The sequence below is a fragment of the Populus trichocarpa genome, chromosome 16 (assembly GCF_000002775.5).
Source record: "Populus trichocarpa isolate Nisqually-1 chromosome 16, P.trichocarpa_v4.1, whole genome shotgun sequence".
In the NCBI taxonomy this organism is placed as follows: domain Eukaryota; kingdom Viridiplantae; phylum Streptophyta; class Magnoliopsida; order Malpighiales; family Salicaceae; genus Populus; species Populus trichocarpa.
In genome coordinates this window covers 2,166,965-2,189,136 of record NC_037300.2, presented here as the reverse complement: position 1 = coordinate 2,189,136, position 22,172 = coordinate 2,166,965, and the positions used below count along the sequence as shown (strand labels likewise).

The 22,172-nt window shown below is 32.3% G+C and overlaps 2 protein-coding genes across 3 annotated transcripts; one reads left to right on the top strand and one right to left on the bottom strand.

Moving 5' to 3' along the window:
* Positions 1 to 2,998: 2,998 nt before the first annotated feature.
* LOC7464100 (sigma factor binding protein 1, chloroplastic) lies at positions 2,999 to 5,120 on the bottom strand. Its single transcript, XM_002322585.4, has 2 exons — positions 4,433 to 5,120; positions 2,999 to 3,526 (listed from the first exon to the last, which is right to left on the bottom strand). The coding sequence occupies exon 1, from the start codon at positions 4,901 to 4,903 to the stop codon at positions 4,433 to 4,435; it is 471 nt and encodes a 156-aa protein (XP_002322621.1). The 5' UTR covers positions 4,904 to 5,120; the 3' UTR covers positions 2,999 to 3,526.
* An 11,239-nt stretch (positions 5,121 to 16,359) lies between these two features.
* On the top strand, positions 16,360 to 21,963 carry LOC7464099 (transcription factor TGA2.3). Of its 2 annotated transcripts, XM_002323211.4 has the most exons (11): positions 16,360 to 17,197; positions 17,905 to 18,008; positions 18,579 to 18,652; positions 18,755 to 18,949; positions 19,136 to 19,213; positions 19,304 to 19,363; positions 19,528 to 19,605; positions 19,696 to 19,747; positions 20,588 to 20,859; positions 20,976 to 21,224; positions 21,427 to 21,963. In XM_002323211.4, the coding sequence occupies exons 1-11, from the start codon at positions 17,115 to 17,117 to the stop codon at positions 21,571 to 21,573; spliced, it is 1,392 nt and encodes a 463-aa protein (XP_002323247.1). In that variant the 5' UTR covers positions 16,360 to 17,114; the 3' UTR covers positions 21,574 to 21,963. The 2 variants fall into 2 exon arrangements, with proteins under 2 accessions (XP_002323247.1, XP_024443567.1); XM_024587799.2 differs by lacking the exon at positions 16,360 to 17,197 and having other exon boundaries at positions 17,967 to 18,008; positions 18,771 to 18,949.
* The last annotated feature ends 209 nt before the right edge of the window (positions 21,964 to 22,172 follow it).

Genomic DNA, 22,172 nt, shown 5'->3' with positions numbered 1-22,172 from the left:
TATAATTCCTCCATCACACTTCTTGACAATGATTAGTATAATTAAGATCCTAATCAAGTCCTATAATCAAGATAAACTTGTATAATTGAGACTTAGGATGGTTTCCTTTTACTTGTAATTATACATATTATAAATAAAATTACATCCTCACCCTCTTCTCACTTTGTGAAAAAAAATCAATATTATTTGTTTTCTATCTCTCTGCTGCCTTACCCCCATCACTTAACCACTCAACATCCGTCTTGTGACCTCCACCATGACCGTCATCATCACTTACAGCCCCTCACCACCACCGTTGCTATCTTCATTGTCATTCTTTGTACCACTATATATGTTGTCGCTGTCACATGTTATATTACCATTCTATTATAATGGTATTTTTTATATTATTATTATTATTATTTACCAAGCATAATAAAATGTTTTCAGGAGAAACAAACACCCCCCTTTGGGATTTCATATATTCTCTTTCTAGCATCTCCTGAGGACTAAATCCTTTTAATGCCGATGAAGTTAACATCAAATGCGTGGTTTGACACTCGCTACTTTTCATGGAACTTAGGATGTCATTTTCTTGATCCAGAAAAATTGAGCATGTATAGCACTTGGTCCGTCAAGGGATTAATTGCAACCTAATTAATCGGTTAACCGGCCAGAAAAAAAAAATAGTCACATGCATGCATCAGAAAATGATATATTAATTAAGCAACTTGGTTAATTAATTACTACCTAATCGTTAGTAAAAAACAATACATTTACAAAGTTTAACCTAATTGGTTGGTCAGCCAGAATATTAATTGAAGAATGCTTCCTAGGCCTACAATAGACCAATGATTGTCAGCTGCGTGCCTCCGAAAAACAGAGGAAAATAGTCTTCCACCATGAACTGTTAAGGTTTTACGGCCGTAAGCTAATTTGTTCAAAGCAAGATGCATAAAGGTATTGTTCTTGTGCTTGTTAAGTCAGGAACGTGTTCTTGTTTTCGACCACCGGATTCAAAAGGGCATTACTGGCTCTGCTCCTGGCATTTAATTCCTCCATGATGGGCAAGGACGCAACGGTCTGTTTCCCCTTGCCTACGTACAATTTTATAGATTTATTTTTTTATTTGAAAATATATTAATTTTTAAAATCTTTAATATTAAAATATTATAAAACAATAATTCAATGTTTTTTCAAGCTAAATAACACAAATGCAAAACAAAGTACTACTAGCTAGACAACACCATTGAATGCTACAACCATGTAATTAATGTAAGATATATATATATATATCATGTTCTCGACTCTCGAGTCAGGAGGGGTTATGTATTTATGTTCACTTGCTGCTTCAACGACTACTGTTCTTAACTATCTCTTTACGTGGCAAGTGGAATCAATTTCTATGTTATCATCGTTAGTTTTAGATTTGATTGTAAGGGGAGATGAGGTGAAAAAAGACTTCAAGATTATAAAAATTTGGATGTAAATAGCATGGCATATGTAATTAGATCCAACCCAACATATAAATGTAGAATTTTTTGCTTATTTTATCTACGTTGACAGTGGAAAGGAATATTTATCTACATAACATTAATATTGCATCAATTAATAGTGTTAATTGGCTAATTTCTTAAACTAATTAAGCTTAATTCCTCTAATTCATATGTTAATGTAAACAAGGTCTAGAATAACTTTTGTTTTTCTTATCTAATTGTATTAATTTTTCTAAAGAAAAAAGTGATCACTCATTACCCACGTACAATCTTTAGTGGCAATTTCATGAGCAAGGAACATGAACAAGCCTGCTAGCTCATTTAATTCGTTGCCAACTTTAGAGATATTAATTCATTGTTATTTCAGCCTTCACATCACACTTGATTGGCTGACAATATTCTGAAAATAAAAACTGAGACGAATCGAACCCGCTGCTATAACAATAAATTCAGTGTTGCCCTTGTCCTTCTTCCTCGATCGTAGCATGAGAAACACTAGCTGGAGGACTGCAAATTTTCTCCTTTTCCTATGAGGGAGCCCAATTTGGGATCTTTAGTCACAACTCAGGCATAATTCTCATGTCTAAAACAATCTCAAACCTTGTTCTAAAGTATTAACTTTTTGTAACCAAGTGGATTGAAAAATTAGTGTGGTAGCCTGATTACAAAACAAATTAATTTCTAGCTTAATTTATCCCTCCTCACATATATATTAAGTTTTGAAGTACAATGAGTTACAATGACGGGTACCTCTATAATGGCTTGTAGTTTTTTTTTCCTATAATCTTATGAAATAGGTTTATTTCTCAATGATTAGCATGATGATAGTCAGCTTTTCTATAATTTTCAAATTAATTTTTGAACTTTTAACTTATTGTTCTTAATTCATATTATACATCTCCATTTTTCAAAGCTTAATCTAAATCACTTTTTTTTATATAAAATATACTCCTAACTTCAATTATTTTTAAGATATTTTTATGTCGAAGAATCTTTTCATCTAAAACTTAAACTTAATTTTAGATAAAATTTCAAAATATAATTTATATTATTCTTCAACACACTTCTTTAAGTGAAAGGTTTTTAGATTTCACATTACTTTGTACTTAATTTTTATTAAATAAAATTAAAGTGGTGAGATTGAAACTCGTGATCGCTTGGTCAATTAAACTCTAGTAGCATGTTAAATAACCATTTCACCCAAAATCTTGAGTTTTTAGGTGAAGTTACATGATATAATTTATATTATTTTCTAATATTTTATTTTATACAAATAAATTTAAAATTATCAACTTAAAATCTGTATGTAATGTCGAATGAAATCTGAAGAGAGACTAGTAACTCGGTTTTATCATTTCAAAGCAAAAGGGAAGGCAGGGAAAAGATATATGTCATGGTATAGAGAAATTAATCTACTCGATCATGCATCACTATTGCATTAAAATATGTGCTGTATTTCAATTCGTAAGTGTTATTATCAATGGAAAGGCCAAAAAAATCCGAGTGTACTTAGAAATCCTTGATAAAAAGAATTTGTGGCAACCAATATTGTATTAAACTTTCACTAATTCCACATGGCACGTACAGAGTGTGGCTAGCAAGTGTAGAAATTAAAACACAATTCCCTAACTCCAGTATGATGGCTGCACAGAACAGTCGAGGTCTAATATGAGCTAGAGCTAGTTTTTTTCTTTTTTGCATTGGGTTTTTTTTCTCGAAAAAACCCGTGTACACCCTGCAGATAAAAATGTCACTCGCGACAAAACAATCCGTCCGTGGGACACCTTGCCACGATTATACATGTCTTATGAGTTCATTCCCACGTGTCCACTGGGCTAAAAATATATAGGAAGGACTTGAGCAAGGCACAATAAATATAATTTAGAAAAAATGCATGCATGCACGCATCCAAATGGAGAGAAAGTGTGTGTGATCTGCCCTTGTTTGGAAGAGAGGGAGAGTACTAGCAAGCCAGTGGACTTTGTACAGTCTCTTCCGATCCTCTCCGGACAGGTAACAGTAATCTTTTCCTAAACTGGATTCAATGAACCCTAGAAGGTAGAAGAGACAAAGAAATTAAGTTAGACAAAAGACAAGTACTCCTAATAAATCTCCAAAGCTAATCGTACATTGAGAGTGGGAAACAAGCTATGCTAGCAAACAACTACAGTGCTGTGCCGCATTATCTGGGCAACTTTTCCTGTGGATGTACAATACATCTATCTCTTGGCCCAGCTAGCTAGCAATCAGATCATGAATTCATTAATTTATCATTGCTCTGCTGGAAATTTGAGGCTACTTAATTTCAAGCAAATAGTATAATTAATTTACTATACTGTTTTATTTTTTATTCCCTCGATAAAAATATCTTGATCACTTGGTCGAGGTTTCACCATCAAAGTCTTAATTGCTTTTGAGGATTCCTTGGAAGAGGCACAAGTTGAACCATTAACCTTTTATTTAGGTCCCTAGCTAACTGTATTTTCAACAGAGAAAGACCACTTCAATATTGATTTAGGAGTGTTTGGATTCATTGTTAGGTCTTCCATCCTAGCTAGCTATAGCTATTTTCTGGCTTGGAGCTTTTGTGATGGACCTTGCTTGTTTCTATATATTTTGTTAATAAGATCAAGTAAGTTGGGTCCCATAACAATGTTTCTTGCACTTCTCCTAGCTTGGATCTTATGCTTGAATCTTCAGCACAACTTGTAAGAGATCTTACTCAAATTAAACACACTTGAAAGTTAAGTAATTGGTACTTGTAGAGATAAAGGAAGCAAATTGTTATTAGCATGAACACTTCTTGCTAGCTAGTTGCAATCCCCTTCAACATCAAATTAACTACATCGAGCAATGTTAATTTCTCACACAAAGAGACATGAACTACATGATTAATCACATATTACATGGAACAACCATACCACAGACAAGAACAGAAGCCACCAAAGAGAGCTTACTCAAATTATACTGCAAGGCTTCTCACCATATCCATATGAGTAAGCTTCGTACCATGAATTTGATGGCATTATTCCAGCAACATTCTCTAACATCTGAGGCATGAAAACGTCATCGAAAGACCCAAATGGAGCATCTTGTCTTGCAGGCGGCTGCTCTTGACTAGGATCCTTTGTGGGGACCTCTAGTGCACAGTGATCATCAACAACAGTTTTTGAAGCATTTGAAACCGTTCGATAATTTCCACCGACACCATGATCATCATCGTCCACAATCTTAGTAGGGTCTGGCAATTCAGAATCTTGGCCGGTGAGTTCTTGAACCAAAGCCCTAAATCCAGATGCACTAATCTTGAACTTCATGGGGTTGGATATGTACACTACTTTCATAGGCTTTTTCTTGGTTTTGGCTATTTTTGTTCCCTTTCTTTCTTGCACACCACCACCTACCAGGTCAATATGATAATTGTCCATGACTGTAATGGATGGATAAGCTCTGAGATCAAAAGTGTGGCAGTATGTTTACCTCTTAAAGAGATTCTTGAGGCTGCAATGCAAAGGAGTTTTATGAGAATGAAAAAGGTAGAGAGAGAGAGAGAACTTGATGCTCGAAAAGGAGAAGTTCTGATAGTGCAAATTGGAGCAGACAACAAAACTTTGGGTGAGAATACAAGTTCCAACCGCGACACAGCACGTCTCTATTACTGCCTCCACAAGAATATAGATTCTTTTTTCAAAAAACAATTGATGCTAATAAATAGTAGATATTTCGAGAGGACTAACGATAAAATAGGTTATTGTGAGTTTCATATGGATGGATAAATAATACCATATTAATGGACTTGACTTATCGGGTAAATCTAAATTCTTAATTTTAAAATTAATAATTTGAGTTTTTCACAAGTAAAAATAACTATTATTTAAAAAAAATTATAACTACTTGATAATTTATCTTTTTAATTTTAATATCTCAAAACAACTTTCACGTAATTAAACTAATTTATATTTTGATAAAATTTAAATATATTATTTATAGTCCGATTATTATATTTATATACACACACGCGTTGTAAATTAAAGATTTTTATTTTTTAAATCAAATTAATATAAAAAAATATTATTTATAATATATATGCATACGTTGTAAATTAAAGATTTTTATTTTTCAAATGAAATTAATATAAAAAAATATTATTTATAATATTTTTCAGAGTTCAAACTCAAATGATAATGTTGGGAGTGTATTCAAATATTCATCTTGCTTGATGGATATAGTTTTCCCTTGATTTTTGCTCCTAATTATAGATCAATCAAGTATCATTACTCTTACACTCGAGTCAATTATGTGATTAGATTAGGAAGACAGCGATACACGTGCTCACACGCGCCAGAGGTTCACGTGAAAGCGATGGGCTAGCGGGAGCTTGGAGTTATCTGTATGCCGATAATTCCACCACGTGGCGTTCACCAGAAGGCTTGTTAGATGTGTATGACGTCATCTCATCCTCCTGTAATGACATCATGGCGGCAAGGTAGTAAATCAAGGAGCTCAATAGCCGGCTTGATTGGGCTCGGCTGCATGAATGATCCAGCGTTGGTCATCACCACCATAGGTCATAGAACCTCTAGTTTTAAGTTTCTTGTGTTTCCCATTTGGCATCGAAAGGGTTATTTAGTATCAAGGAATCTCAAATTTCCTTACTGAAAATATTTTGAATGTGAGAATTATTTATGTTTGTTTCGTTATAGAATATTAAATTTTCAAGTAATATAATGTTTTTTTTTAATATCATATTTTCTCAAAACTAGAGAATGCGATTTTTTTAAGGGAAATCTAGCATTTTTTAGTGATTGAAAACGTTTTTTATATATATATACTTAATCTCTCTTATTTTTTATTTATTTTATTCAATATTTTAATTTTTTTAAATAAATTTAAGTTTATTATTTGATCTTGTAGAATTTAAGTCATCAGGGTGTAATAGTAAACGTCTTTGAATTTCTCATGAATCCCATACATAAACCAAACATAATTAATAAATACATATTTCACTAAAGTCTTTTATTTTCAATCAAACAAATATAATATTTTCAGCATTTACATTTTAAACAATCATTTTTTTTCTTCAAAAAGACATATAAAAATACACATAAAAAATTCTCCTTTAAATTTATGTCAACATTTTTAAAAAAGCTCTTCATCATAATTGTTTTTAAGAAAGCGTGAGCAGAAAAATGAGCTGCTTATTCCTAATTAAATGCTTATAAATTTATTTTTCAACAATGTAAGTTTCTTCTTCAAACTTATAATTAACTAATTAAGTTAGTAAATGTTGCTAATTTTGTCAATTAAGAAATCGTGGCATTGTAATAGATATTAGCTTCCAACGTTCATATAACATATGATAAAATAGGAGATTAACCTCTCTCTTTTTTATCATTTTCAAAGGAACATCAAGTAGATTGTTAAATAATTCGGAATTATCCATGATTATATATATATATATATATATATATATATATATATAGTATCAGTACTATTATATATTCAATTAATATTAATTATATGTAATGTTACCTCTTGAGAAAAAATATGTATGAATGAAATTGTTAATTTTTATCACTAATTTTTTTTCTATTATATTTCTTTTTATTTTCTCTTGTCTCATTTATAATAAAATGATTTTATTTTCATGTAAACAGCCATTCAACTTTTCAGGAATCACCTTCTAAATGACTAGTATCTTTTGATTAACACGCTTAATTAATATTATAAAACAATATATATTAATTTCTAGAAAATAGGTTTTTTCATTAATATTATCTTATTAACAATAAGAAATTTCTTAAAATTCTTGTTTGTTTAAATTTGTTGGGAAAGGCTTAATTTGCCATCTATAATAAGACAATAAATACCCAAAAAATCACGAATAAAGAGCATTTCACAAGTTGTCTGATGAAATTTAATTCCAAGTTGGACTTGTTATATGTTGTCGCAATCTATTACAACCGAGAAAACACAAATATTTCAAGTAAAAGAAAAAGAAAAAGAAAAAGAAAAAGGTTGTTGTATAACATAAATCTGAATATATATATTGTAGCAAAATCATCTGCAGTGCTGGAACGAAAACTCAACTCCCTCCCACAAGTCATAATAATGCACTTGATGTTGACACCCCCCCCCCCCCCCCCCAGTCCATTCAAAGAAAGCATTATCTTATCGTAGAACTTATACCATAAATTACTTGCTAAATGCGGATGAGTCTTGTCTTTTTCATGATCCTAACTCTCTCCTTTTTTCCCTTGCCATTCAACGATCATTAACTTTCCATGAAATTGTTATCTTCTTCGGTATTATATATACTTTTTTAAGCTAGTGTGGTTGTGATTGTTTTTTAAAATATATTTTACTTAGAAATATATTAAAATAATATTTTTTATTTTTAAAAAATTATTTTTAAAATCAGCATATCAAAATGATCTAAAAACACCAAAAAAATATTAATTTAAAGTAAAGAAAAAAATAAAAAAATTTAATTTTTTTCAAAAACATTTTTGAAATGTAAAAATAAACAGGTATGACCGGATATATATATATATATATATATATATATAACTAGGAAAAATCATCAATTGAATTCCATTCAATAATCATCTATGACCATGGTCAAATTAACAATATTTAATTTCATTACGCAAGGAATTCTTTTGTTTTGAAAAATATTAATGGACCATGTGTGTATGTATCCCTTGTTGGAATTTATACAAAACTAGCAATTTAGAGCCAGGATTTGTAAAGAGATGATGCATGCTAGTTTTGTCAAAAAATTATAAATAAATTTGGTTGACAATATTATAGGGTTTTGTTTAGTGTAGGATCTCACACGCAATAGAAATGCAAGCTGGGGCATTTCTGCTCGATCTCTCACGTGCCTTGACTTTCCTTAATTGTAAAAAATAATCAAACCAAGCACCCGGGGCGGGGGGGTAAGATTATTTGGGTAAGATTATTTTGATATAAAGATATCAAATTCATATAAAAAAAATCAAATTAAATTAAAGGCTGATTAAATGGAATACACAATACAAGTAGAGGTAATTATTTTCGGTTCGGTTCGGTTTTTATAAAAAAAACATAACCAACAAATTTTTTTAAAAAAAAAAACCAAAATTGGTTCAAACCGGCCGGTTTCGGTTTGATTTTTTAGGACAGAAACCGGTTTGGCTCGGTTTTTTCGGTTTGGCTTGGCTTTTTGCCGGTTTGGGTTCGGTTTAGTTTTTTCGGTTTTAAGCTTATAAAACCGAACCGAACCGACAGGTTTTTTCAAGATTTTAATCGGTTTTTTTTCATAGTTCAGTTTTTTCGGTTATTTTTTTTCCGGTTTTCTTGGTTTTTTTGCTCACCCCTAGATATAAGTATTTGTTTGGTATTTTGTTTTCAAATATGTTTGTTTTAAAAAAGATCAAGTTGGTATTAATTTTTTAATGTTTTCTTGATTTTGATATGTTGATGTTAAAAAAAACTGGAAAAAAAAACTATTTTGATGTATTTTCAAGCGAAAAATACTTTTAAAAAGCATTTTGCACTATAATACCAAATACAATGAATAAATATTATAGTATAAACTAAAAGAGGTGGTGTTTTTACTGTGAGGTGAGTATTATAGTATAAATTAAAAGAAGTGGTGTTTTTATTGTGCACCACCTCACAAAATACTATTCATTTTAATAGTGTTTTTTTTCCTTCAAAATCTATATTTATTTCCCTAATTTCATACCTCAACATTTAGTTTATTGGGTATCGAGCTTCATAATTTATTGTAGTTTACTCGGTTTTATAACCTATATTACGGGTATATGGTAGGTTAGCTCGATAAACTCATGTTTTTTTATGTTTTTTTAATTGATATATATTTTTTAATTTTATCCTTCAACATTAAGTTGATTGAGAATTAGACTTCATGATTTATTTTAGTTTCTTTTTTACGAAGTTATCTTGATCTCATGATCCAAGTCATGGATTTGACGGGTTAACCCGATTGACTTGAGTTTTTTTTTAATTGATATTTTTTCAATTTCATCATTCAGGATGGAGTTGATTATAAATTAAATTTCATGATTTATTTTAGTTTGCTTTGTATAAGATTATTCCGGTCTTATGACTCGAGTCAAATGTTTTGCAGGTTGATTCAGGTAGACTCAAATCGTTTTATTATATCTTATTTTTAGATTGATTTTTTTTAACCTTCAACAATGATTTTATTGAAAATTATGCTTTATAATTTGTTTGGATTTACTTTCTATAGAGTTATCACAGTTTGACATGTTAACTCAGGTCAAATATTTTTGTTATTTTTTAATATTGGATTAATTAAGAATTGAGCTTTATAATTTGTTTTATACATGGTTATCATTACTCATAATCCAGGTCAAAGATTTGACTGGTTAACTCGGGGTTGGCTTGAATTGCTTCAATATATTGTCGTTTCAATATTATTTTTCAGAAAAAAATATTGTTGTAGATCTTTATAAATCAAATTATATTTTTACTGGTTATCAAAATTATTTTTAAATCATAAAATTAATTAGATTGTGTTGAAATAATCTCCACACAATTAAAAAAAAAATTGCTACGGAAAATATTACCAATACCAAAATGTTTTTCTTGTATGTTAAAAAAGTAACCAATCCAATCGCGGTGGAAAAAAAAATGAAAGAACTATTTTCATGAGGAGAGATGAGGCGGCTTAAAAATGAATGCTAGCTAGTACTCAGCCACTGCAGCTGCTCCACTGAAAGGATCGCAACTGCACCTTCAAAGAAGCAATTAATAACAGAGAGGGGGGACAGAAGGAGGGGACCTCTGTGTACCTAAATTGCGTACAGTGAATGAATAGTACGAATTCTATTGCTTTCAAAAGTTCATAATATTGCCCAACAACCATAGTTTTAAACTTGATATAATGTTCAGATTACAAGTTAGATGGATCATTCGAATTAACTCGGATCAATCTAAAAATAATAATAGTTGCTGAAAGGACCACTGTTACTCCACCTGTGATAATTAAGTTGATTAAATCAACAAAACATCACATGCCATTAATGGACCATAATAACCATCTTCTCTTTTTCAGTACTGGACTCCCTCCCCTTTTAAACGGGACAAAACGAAACAGTATCATAAGAAAGCAACTCGGTGGCTGCTGAAAGGGCCATTGTTACTCCACTCGTCTTCCATTCAACGTCTCATTTTTTTTATTTTCCCTGATAGTGGCGGAAACGAGAAAGATAACAAGAGCGAGGATGAAAGGGTATTTTCTTTCTTTGACCAGATTTTGAACAAATATCATCGCCATATGCTTTCTTTTTGTGAGCTTTTGGGAGAGAGAGTTTAAGCAACTACCAAGGATCGAGATCCACATAGATTTTGGGTCGGAGACAAAAAGAAACGATGGCATTCAATCAGGGAGAGAGAGGATGACATTCAATAAAAAAGGGAGAGAGAGGATGACATTCAATAAAAAACGACGTTGTTTTAATATATATATATATATATATATATATATATATATATATATATATATATATAAAATAGCCGGATCTCAGCTGGGTTTACCCGAGCCGTCCGGGTTTTGCGAGGCTAAATCCCCGGCAGGTTTTTTCTTCAACCCGGCCCGGTTACAGGTCCAAGTCGCCCGAATCCCAGGTCAAGTCGGGTTTTAAAACTATATCAACAACACTTTGAATATTACCTTTGCATGTTTTTTACACTTGGAAATAAAGCATGTTGGCTACAGTTACGAGTCTTACTCACAGCAAGTTTATATTTGTATTTTCAAATTATTTAAAAAAAAATTTAATGATTTTTATTTTTTATTTCAAATTATATTTTTATATTTTCATATCGTTTTAACATTGTTATCCCAATAATAAACGTGAAAATATTTTTTTTTCTTTCTTAAAATTATATGTATGTTTCTGATTGATTGTAAATGAGTTATGTATCCGTATTGGAAAATTTATTTGTAAATAATTAATTGTTTATTGATGTAATTATATTATTATAATTTAAATATGCATCTTAAACAACTAAAGCTTAAAATATGATCTTTCTATTGATTTAATAAAAAAATGAATTTACAATAAACTTATATCAAGAAACTATGAGTTGAAATATTTAATTGAAAATATTTCCTTGTATTTTCATTTTTTCAACTTGGTATTAATATTTTAATTTTTCTGTATTTATTTGTATACATGGCATGGACCAAGTATGTATGTTTATTTTTTAGTAGATGTCAAAATTTCATTGGTTAAAATTTAAATATATTGATACATAAACAACCCATATATCATAGCCATAAGCAAAGAAAGAGGATATAAAATTAAAGATAAGATGCCCATTACTCAAAGAAAATGCTATAAAATTAAGCTACTTAAAAAATATTTTTTCTATTACAACTAGGAAAAAAATAAATGCAAATATTACTATTGATTCTAGCAAGGTCTAATAACGCAGTGAACTTCTATTAATTTAAATGATCATAAGTGATTTTTCTTTTCTAGGTAAAACTACGTCTTCCAAGCTAGGCAATTTAAGAAGTAATTATTTTCAGTTTGGTTCGGTTTTTATTAAAAAAAAAACTAAACTGAATTTTTTTTTTAAAAAATATAAATCGGGTCAAACCGACCAGTTTTGGTTCGGTTCGGTTTTTTTGGGCAAAAACTGGTTTTTCCGGTTTAGCTCGGTTTTTCCGGTTTGGCTCGGTTTTTTTCGGTTTCGGTTCGGTTTGGTTTTTTACTTATAAAACCGAAACCAAACCGAACCGAACCAGCCGTTTTTTTTAAATTTTAATCGGTTTAATCGGTTTTTTTTCGATTTGGTTTTTCAGTTATTTTTTCCTGATTTTTTCGGTTTAATTAGTTTTTTGATTTTTTTACTCACTCCTAGATAATTGTGCAAGGGATTCCCATCTCTTGTCAAGGAGAGAGGTCATTGCCATTAAATTTCATTTCAATGGCTTTTAAACTTATTATGTTTGACGAGTGTAGAAAAAAATTAGATTCTTCAATCGCTGATTTAGTGTACTTTTAGTAATATCATCAAAAATATTTTTATCTGAAAAATATTGAATTATTATTTTTTAAATAGTGTTATAATATTTTCCTATCAAAACAAGCATATTAAAATTAGACAGAAGCATCTAAAAAACACTCCCTTTATGATTTTGATGTTCTTGTGTATTTAATACACAAGAATACTGAAATGATTTAAAAACATTAATTTAATAATTTTTTGAGAAATAAAACCTAAATTATAATGAAAATGATGATGGTATGTTAACCTTCATCCGGAAGGCATTACCGGAGGGCATTAGAGTAATTGACAAATGAGATAACATGAGAACCGATGATGCCCTTCCCCCGATGTATTGAAATAGATTCTAATAAAGTGGACGGCGAACTGCTGGGAATGGAAGATCTGCAGCCGGTGCTGCTGCCGCGCAACCAAGTTGCGTATATAGTGACATCATGACATGGAAACTCAAATTCGAATTCCCGGTTTCTCTTTATTGGTCGTGGGCCTCACCTCCTTCTTCTTTGCCGATCACCATCGGCCGGTACAGTAGCTGTAGCTGTAACCAAGTGGGAAATTAGATTGTTAATAAATTAATTTTTATTATATAATAAAATAATAAAATTAATTTTATCTATTAGAATTTATAACTTGGGTTGTGAATTTAAATAGAAGATTAAATTTAGGTCAAACCCGGCGGGATAAATAAACTTTCATCTTCTTCCTCTGCAACTTGTCCCCTCTAGCTAGCTAATAGAGAATTATATCCATGATGAATTAATTTATCTACGCATAAACCCAGCTGACCAGCACAAAACATTATTAGTTGGAAAAAAGAAAAAGCTTATTCATGCACAGATGCTTAGTTCAGTTCACAAATTAGAGGATTGGATTACTAATTGGGTTTTTCTTGGCAGATTGCACCTTTCAAATTCTACGCAGGGCATCGTTTTATATGCCTTTTCTTCTTCTGGGCCATTCATCTTCAAATGAAAATGATATCAGAAGACTTGAAGGGCTGTGAGAACAACATTATGGACCCCTAGGGTTATTGACCTAATGGTGCAGCTGGGTTTATCTTACTGGGCACTTACTTGGCCAGATTTATGAAGGCCTGGTGATCGCCATTGGTATTGGGCTGTAAGGTATAAAGCTGTGAAGATTCACTGCATCTTCTACTAAAAAACAGCATAATTTTTATTTTATTTTATTTTGTTGATGATGAAAACAGCATAATATTAAATAATTATTCAGTCACTGTTAGCATCTTCCCACCAAAACACCTACTTCTCTATTTATATACTCACTGTGAACTAGGTCTGCTGAAAAGAAAACCTTTCTTTCAAGGAAGCTTCCTTGTCTCCTTTAAGGGATTTCTTCCTATAATATATAAATAATATTGTCTTTATTTGTTCTCTTTTAGTGTTTTTTAATATCATTTCCCGGATTGGACTCGTCATCTTCATGTATTAGGGTGTAGTATTTTATTAGAGAAAATATTTTTCTTCCCTTGAAAAAAAAAAAGAATTGGAATCCAAATTGAAATATTAAAAAAGAATTGGACATAGATTAAGTGCATGTCTACTGTTATGGAAACTTGTGCATTTACTGAAAAAATATTAAAATAATTTTTATATACATTTTTAATTATTTTTATATATTTTTAATTAAAAAGAACTGTACATTAACGTGAGATAAGAGATTAGATTGTGGTTCAATAATAAATAGACATTTTTTAAACAACTCCTATTCAAATAAGAGACTGAATTCTAAACATGGGTAGCAGGTGATGCATGCATTTTTTACAAGATCTGAACTCACCAGATTTGACTTCTGAAACAAAATAATAACATGGGTCTGATTTTCTAGCAGGGAAAGACTTCTGCAAAGTACCAAGACAAACAGAAAGAGAAAAAGGTCGAGACTTCTACAGCCTTCCAAGCTGGCGGCCAAGGAACTGAGCATTCATGAACCAAGTTCGCTGGATATTCCACAACTGCTCTTGCACCAAGCTGATCACGAGCCCCTCAAATCAATCCCTCCATAAAAATAAAAATAAAAAACAAAATATCGAGTTGATTCCCTTGAACCAACTACAATCACAAAATACATTCATACACTAAATTCGAAGTTTCTGTTATTAGATAATCTGTGGGATGGATATATTATAGCTGCAGACCCGGTTCAAAATCTATTTCGATAGAAGATTTGGGTTACTGGATTCCCACATCGGCTCGGAGGTCATTTGATCAATTTGAGTCATTTATTTTCGAGTTTAGACTAGATTGGTCAGGTTAATAAAGTCACGAAACACCGAATCAGGTAAATTTTATTTCGGGTGTGAACAAGGTAGAGAATAAATTAGAAATCTGAGCCAGAATTCGAAAGTAAAAATTTGCTTTCTGTTTCTCAATTCATTTGGACCGGCCATGTTAATAATATGAACACGAGAAACTTCCTACGAGGTTTCTTGCTCTTCTGCTTGTTTTAAAGCTATTATTGCATTCGGGAGTTTTGAGTCTTTACCTAACCCCTGAAGTTTGACCTGACTGTATTGAGAATACAGTTGAATAATATTCCAGTTTGAACCCTCTTGGTTTTCGATTTTTATCGACAGTAGAGAAAATCAAACACGTTCATGGGATCATGAAAAACATTCTAAGATCCCTGGATTAAGAAAAAGATTTGAGGTATCCTAAAGAGAAAACAGAAGGGAAAAAGATTTTATGCTTTCTGCTAGATTAGGACAAAGATTCAATGTCCTATGCGCTGTTTTTACATCACTTCATGTATTTCTTTTGCAGCAATTCTTATCTCGTCCCAAACAAATCCAACTTAATTTGGATACGATAATCACACATTTTACCATTTTATTTTTTAATAAATGAGTAATATTACATGGATTTTAACAAGTTTTATTTTTGAATTTTTCACCAAAGTTTTACTCCAACAATCTAATTTGATCCTTAATCCATCTCTTGTAAATTGACAGAAACTTGTTAATTTACAAAATGAAGATGGGCCTTTTTTCAATTAATTTTGCTTTTAGATAATACAATTTTCGAAACCTTACAAAAATCATTATTCCTTGATAATATGGGAAGAAAGAAAAAAAAAACTATTAACCCACAAAACACCCCAAACAACACAAAAATCAAGTAAAAAAAATATTTGGTATTGTAATATATATATGATAATTTTTAAAATATTTATTTTTCTTGAAAATATAATAAAATGATTTTTTATTTTTTTATTTTTAATATTTATCTATCAAAATCATCAAAAAAACACTAAAAAAACTTAAATTTAATAGTTTTTCAAATCAGGCATATTTTTAAGCAATTCCAAACATAAAAATAAACAATAGAAAAAGAAAACAACAAAAGAAACTAAAAGAAACATGAAAATTATGAAATTAAAAAAATAATAATTGAAATAAATAAAAAAATCACATAGTGATGTGAGGGGTGTACATATTAGTTTTTTTAGGTGGTTTTTTTTTAATTGTGGTAGATATTATTTTTTAAAGTGTTTTTCATATAAAAATATATATTAAAATAATAATTTTTTTAAAAAAATTATTTTTAATATTATCATATCAAATAATTAAAAAATATATAAAAATATTTTAAACAAAAAAAAATCATTTTTCCATACTACCTAGCACTCTCTTAATGTTAAGCAAGCCTAGTCACTTCTCAGTTTTTTCAAAATAAAAAAAAAACAGGTTTTTTTTAAAAATAATTTTGCTAAGAGCAGAGGGAAAAAAGAGCTCTTATAATGAGTAGCTTCGTAAAACAAAGGGGAAAAAAAAGAAAAAAAAGAGAGAGGTAATGGTCATGTATCATAATACCAGCAAATAAGAAAAAGACATCAGGAGGAGATTGGAATAATCTCAACGTCACGCTTCCTCCACTCTCTCGATCTCTCTCTCTCTTCCTCACCAAAGTCAGCAAAAAAAAAAAAAAAACGAAAAAAAAAAGACATAAAATAAATGAAGAACTCAAATTTCAAAGTTTGAGCTTTGGGAAAAAAAAATGCTTACTTTATTTATACAGAGTGAGAAAGAAGCAGAGTTCATTGCACAGACCACAGGGTTACCTTTTAATAATACTTTCTGAGTAAATACTATTTTGTATGTTTATATATTTATGTTTTGTACAATCAAAAAGACTGTCTTTCTGACTAGGGTTTCTTGTTTGAACTTTTCTCTTCATTTCACCATCTGGGTTTTGCTTGATTATTAATTCAGTGTTTTTAGCACTGATAACTCTTTCTTTATTTTGGGTTCTTCTTTCGTGAATAAAGTTCAAGGCTTTACTTTGTTATGTCAATTCTTGGTGCTTCTAGCTTTGCGAGCTTAGGACAATCTTTGTGCTTCTAGTAGTCTTGGGCTGTGTTTGGATAGAGGGCTGTTGCTTCTTTGGTCTGGTCTTGACTCTTGAGTGCTTGGTAAAGGTTAGTACTTTATGCGTAATTGAAAGGGGTAGCCGGGTAGGGAGTGATAAAAGAGAGAATCTTGACTTCTATTTTTGTGAAGTAGAAGTGTTTGGACACGGGGGTTTGGTTAATTTTGAGAGAGTCTGGTGGTAGTGTTTATGATGATTCATGGGGAGTAGAACACATAATAATAATAAAGCTGTGACCGAGATGCCAAGCTTTGTTCCTCAGATATCAACTTCTAATCCCATGTAAGTTGTTTTTAGTTCAATATTCTTTATCAGTTTGAGTTGTATAATTCATTCTTCCTGTTGTATGATGAATTATCTGGCTAATCTGTAGTCTATGTCTATGATTTTTGTAGATTTGATTGTGGTTGCTTGTTTATTTCTGGGTTGTTGTAATATAGGCTGTAATTTTGAGTGATAGCTTCCTGCTAATCAGTGAGAAATTGTTTGTGTGCAATAGGAAAATTAAGTGTGGAATATTTCATCGTTTGCTTGGCACCTTAAATGAAAAGAAAAAATGAGAATTAACTCAAATCTTATATCTTTCTTTTGGCTCACAAACTGCACCATTTATATTTGCATTTTTAAATATTTAATGGAACCTAAGATTAACTTCTTAAAGGAGCCCAATTGATGCTTTTAGTTGGAAATTTTTTGAGGGTCTTGGAGTGACTATAATTCTCCTTTAGAGAATGCATGCTGGGAACAGTTGTGTTCATGTAATTTTGGAGGTATTGTTTGATTGTGCTATGTGCTATGAAGCTCTTGTGTTGATATCAGAGAGAGGACAGAGAGTAGAGTTAGATTCGGTCCCAATGTGTAACAAAAAAAATCAGTCCCAATGCATTAATACTGGTCCAACCCTTTAGAATTTACAGATTTGTTGTTTGCCTTTTCTTGCTTCTGTATAACTGGTGTGGTTCTCATAGTTCTGATATTATATGTTTCAGTGGCACAGAAGGAAATAATATTCGTTCTTCCAGAGTTTCAGACTTTTCAACAATCGAGCAATCTCTTGGGTTTCGCATAGAAGATGCTGTTGATCTTAGCAGAAGTATGTAATTGAAATCTTGACATCCTTCAAAAGCAGATTTTCTTTGTATTGGTGATCCTTAGACTTCTAATTTTATTTCCATGTCTTTGGTTTCTTTTAACCATCTAACGTTGTGTCATGGCATGTCTAATTTCACAAAATCATGCATAAGACATAGCTATTTAACCTTTTTATCAAATATTGTAGCTTAGGGGGTACTTGATTGTTATTCTCAATTTTCCATTTGGGATTACAGTCAATCTGTCAGTTGCCAAGACATCATGTCTCGGTCAGATTTTTAGCCTGGGGTGGAGTTCTCAACATGGGTCCTTTTTCTCTATAACATCTTTCCTTAACTACATTACTTAAAGCATTGATTTTTGATCTGGTCATCTTCTGGTTGAAACATCATCAGCACATCCATGCATGACGTTGTAGGTAGATTGCATACCAGATAATTTCAGCTTGCAGCATGATCCATTGAGCTCACATTGCATAGACTGCTATATGATTATGCTCTTGATCTTTTTAAATTTTCTCTTGATATTGATATAGTTTCTTGTATTCTTAGTCATTTATATTGTCTTTCAGATCCTCTTTTTCATCAATTAAAATCTAGCGGGCAGGCAATAGGCACTGATGTTCAGTTTGGCACTTTGAATAAGGTGAGCTTTATCTTCTCTCCACATTTCTTTGCTTTTTATACTGATGATGGCTTCAAAGTTAACTGAGCAATTTTCCTTTCCTCTTTTTTTTTTGTAATTTAGCCCCTTGCATCTTCAGATATAAATCTCTCAGCTGCTGTTGTGGGGTCCCAGTCATTACCACTACAAAAAGAAGTGCAAGTAAATCCAGTTTCTATACCTGGTAACCATCCTGAGAATTGGGGAGAAACCAGTATGGCAGAAGCCAGTCCTAGAACTGATACCTCGACAGATGATACAGATGACAAAAATCAAAGGGTGATGTCTCTTACTTTCTCAAGCAATGTATTCTCAGTTTTGCAAAAATTCACTAATCTATGCATCTCACTCTTTTCTCTCTATGTCTCTCAATATTGCCTTCTCATGCAAAGGAAATTTCATTTCCTGGTAGAACGTAGGCTGTTGGTCAGTTGTGGGTGACAATTTAGTGACTTCCCTTTGCAGTTTGAAAGAGGACAATCAACTGCAATAGTAGCATCTGATTCCAGTGACAAGTCAAAGGAAAAGGCAGGGGATCAGAAGGTTGCATAGATGAAGTTAATTTTATTTACATGACTGCCACCCAATATTATGACATTTTCATTTGTTTTTCTCTTAATTATTGTCACGCAGACATTAAGAAGGCTTGCTCAAAATCGTGAAGCTGCTAGAAAAAGCCGACTAAGGAAAAAAGTAAGTATTGTGTGTTTTTTTGCTGTCTGTCCTCACAATTCATTGCTATTATATCAGGGAAGCTGCATTTGCAAAGGATAGGTCTATATATGTTATAAATTTCAAATTTACACTGTTTTATGCGTTGTTTATGGAACTTGTTGTCTTTCTTATCTCCATTACAGGCATATGTACAACAACTGGAGAGCAGCCGGCTTAAGCTGACCCAACTGGAGCAAGAGCTCCAGAGAGCCCGGCAACAGGTTTGGCTTTTTATTGTTTCCCATTTCTGTCTTATTTTGGCAAGGATTATATGTTGTCTTATAATCTGTATTTAAATTTCTTGACTGCAGGGAATTTTCATTTCAAGTTCAGGAGACCAAACCCATTCAATGAGTGGAAATGGTACTTAATTAGCTGTGTGTTTGGTTATGTATTTTGTGTGTAGAGATGCAGAGCTGATTGTAGTAATAATGACTAGTGATTTTGTTTTCAATATGTTATGGTAAATCAAGTGAACATTATGTTTGTGTGTTGAGTTACTGACTATACAATGACGCTAGGATTAACAATTTTGCTCCATGGTTGCAATAAACAGTATCCAGGCCTTGTATAGAATAAGTTATAGCCACCATTGGGGTGCTTGTTATATTTGTTACTTTATAAAGTTGGGGGACTTTTCATGATAGGTACTGATTGCTGACCATAAAACATAAGCAATTAGCATTGTCTCTGGAGATGCGCAGTATTCTAAAATTGGGAGGGAATATGCTTGACAAATGACAGAGGTGTTGTGTTCTTGTCACAGTCCCCTATATATAAATGGATATTTACTATAAACAATGCTTTGCTTAGACTTGCATACAACAAATCATATGGGCCATCTCATCATCACACCTGCTGCTTCAGCAGCTTTAGGTTGTTTGTTTAGTGCTCAAGACAATCTTTATGGGATGCTTTTGTGTAGTTACTCTCACAGATTACAAATTAGACATCTAGTGCAGTGGGAGTCGTATAAAGTTTGGCCTGCCAGCTGGTGTTTAGGCTTTTGATTCTTTAGCCACGAGCTTGTTATGTGATTTGGACATTGTTGGAGGTTTACCATTTTGTCCATTATTATTCTATTGTGATTCATATCTGTTTGCTGTCTTAATTGCTTGTTGCTACTGATTCCAATTTACTCCATTGTTTTGGCATTTGATGTAGATCTCTTATACAGATGATGTTGATCACATTGTTCTACAGGTGCCTTGGCATTTGATGCAGAATACTCACGGTGGCTAGAAGAACAGAACAGGCACATAAGTGAGCTGAGGGCTGCGGTCAATTCACATGCAGGAGATACTGAACTTCATACTATTGTTGACAATGTCGTTGCACACTTCAATGAAGTTTACAGGCTGAAAGGCACTGCTGCAAAAGCTGATGTTTTCCACATCTTATCAGGAATGTGGAAAACACCAGCAGAGCGTTGTTTCATGTGGATAGGTGGCTTTCGCTCATCTGAACTCCTCAAGGTGTTTTTCGCATTGCCATAGCTTTTGTTTTATGCTTTTCCTTCTTTAATACACAGAAGGTGGTGATTATGCGGTCTATTATGTGAACTGAATTGAATTTGGTGAAATCGGTGCAGCTTCTTGTGAATCAATTGGAGCCTCTGACAGAGCAACAGCTGATGGGCATTTACAACTTGCAGCAATCTTCCCAACAGGCTGAAGATGCTCTGTCACAAGGGATGGAAGCACTGCAGCAATCTCTGGCGGAAACATTGGCTAATGGCAACCCTGGCTCATCAGGTTCATCTGGGAATGTGGCAAACTATATGGGTCAAATGGCCATGGCCATGGGAAAGCTAGGAACTCTAGAGGGGTTCCTTCGTCAGGTAAATAAAAAAAAATGCTCCATGATATAATCCTTTTTTTTCATTTTTATAGTTGCAATGTGGCTCATGATTTGCATATGCTGGTCTAAACATTGTACTTGTACCACATCACCATTGCTCTCATCAGTCATCTTCCCTCATTTTGAATGTAATTATAGCTTTGGCATTTGATTATAATTATCTTTCATTTGGTTATAATCAGGCTGATAATCTGAGGCAGCAAACACTAGAACAAATGCACCGTATACTGACAACTCGGCAATCAGCCCGTGCACTTCTGGCAATAAATGACTATTTCTCTAGGCTACGAGCCCTTAGTTCTCTCTGGTTGGCCCGACCACAAGAATAAGTATCTGTATGTTATCCCCCTGCGAAGTTAACATGAATATTTATCAGTTCACCACCCTCTTGCTTGGCCTCCAGTTCTCGTCTTGCCATTGGGTGGGTTGCTGCTGTTGGTCTTTGAAGCCGTCTCCGGTGGCAATTGTGGTGCAGTTAGGTCATAGTTGGTGTAATTATAGGGTTTCATGTGCAGTTGTAACGCCAGGTTTGCTCACACAGATGTATGCTTATCTTCTTGTTGTAAAACAATTGGTGGCAATAATTCGATCATGTTTGGTGTTTATTAGAACTGATTAAGGGAAATAGGAGTGTGATTTGTAACATAGGTTACAGTTCTCGATTTGTATACCAGAAAATCAAATTGAATCAGGATTATAGTTGTTTTTTGAGTGCTGCAGATTTTTCTTTTGGCACGTCTTCGTTACTCTTTATGTGGTCTGCTACTTGCTGACATCTTCTAATTGCTTCTTTGCACCTCTTGAGAACCAGCACTTGCTCATTAAGATCCAAGTAGAAAACACTGGTGCTTGCCTTGCTTGTGTTTGGTAACGTGATGGCTTCTAGAAAATATTTTTTAATTAAAAATATATTATTTAATTATTTTTT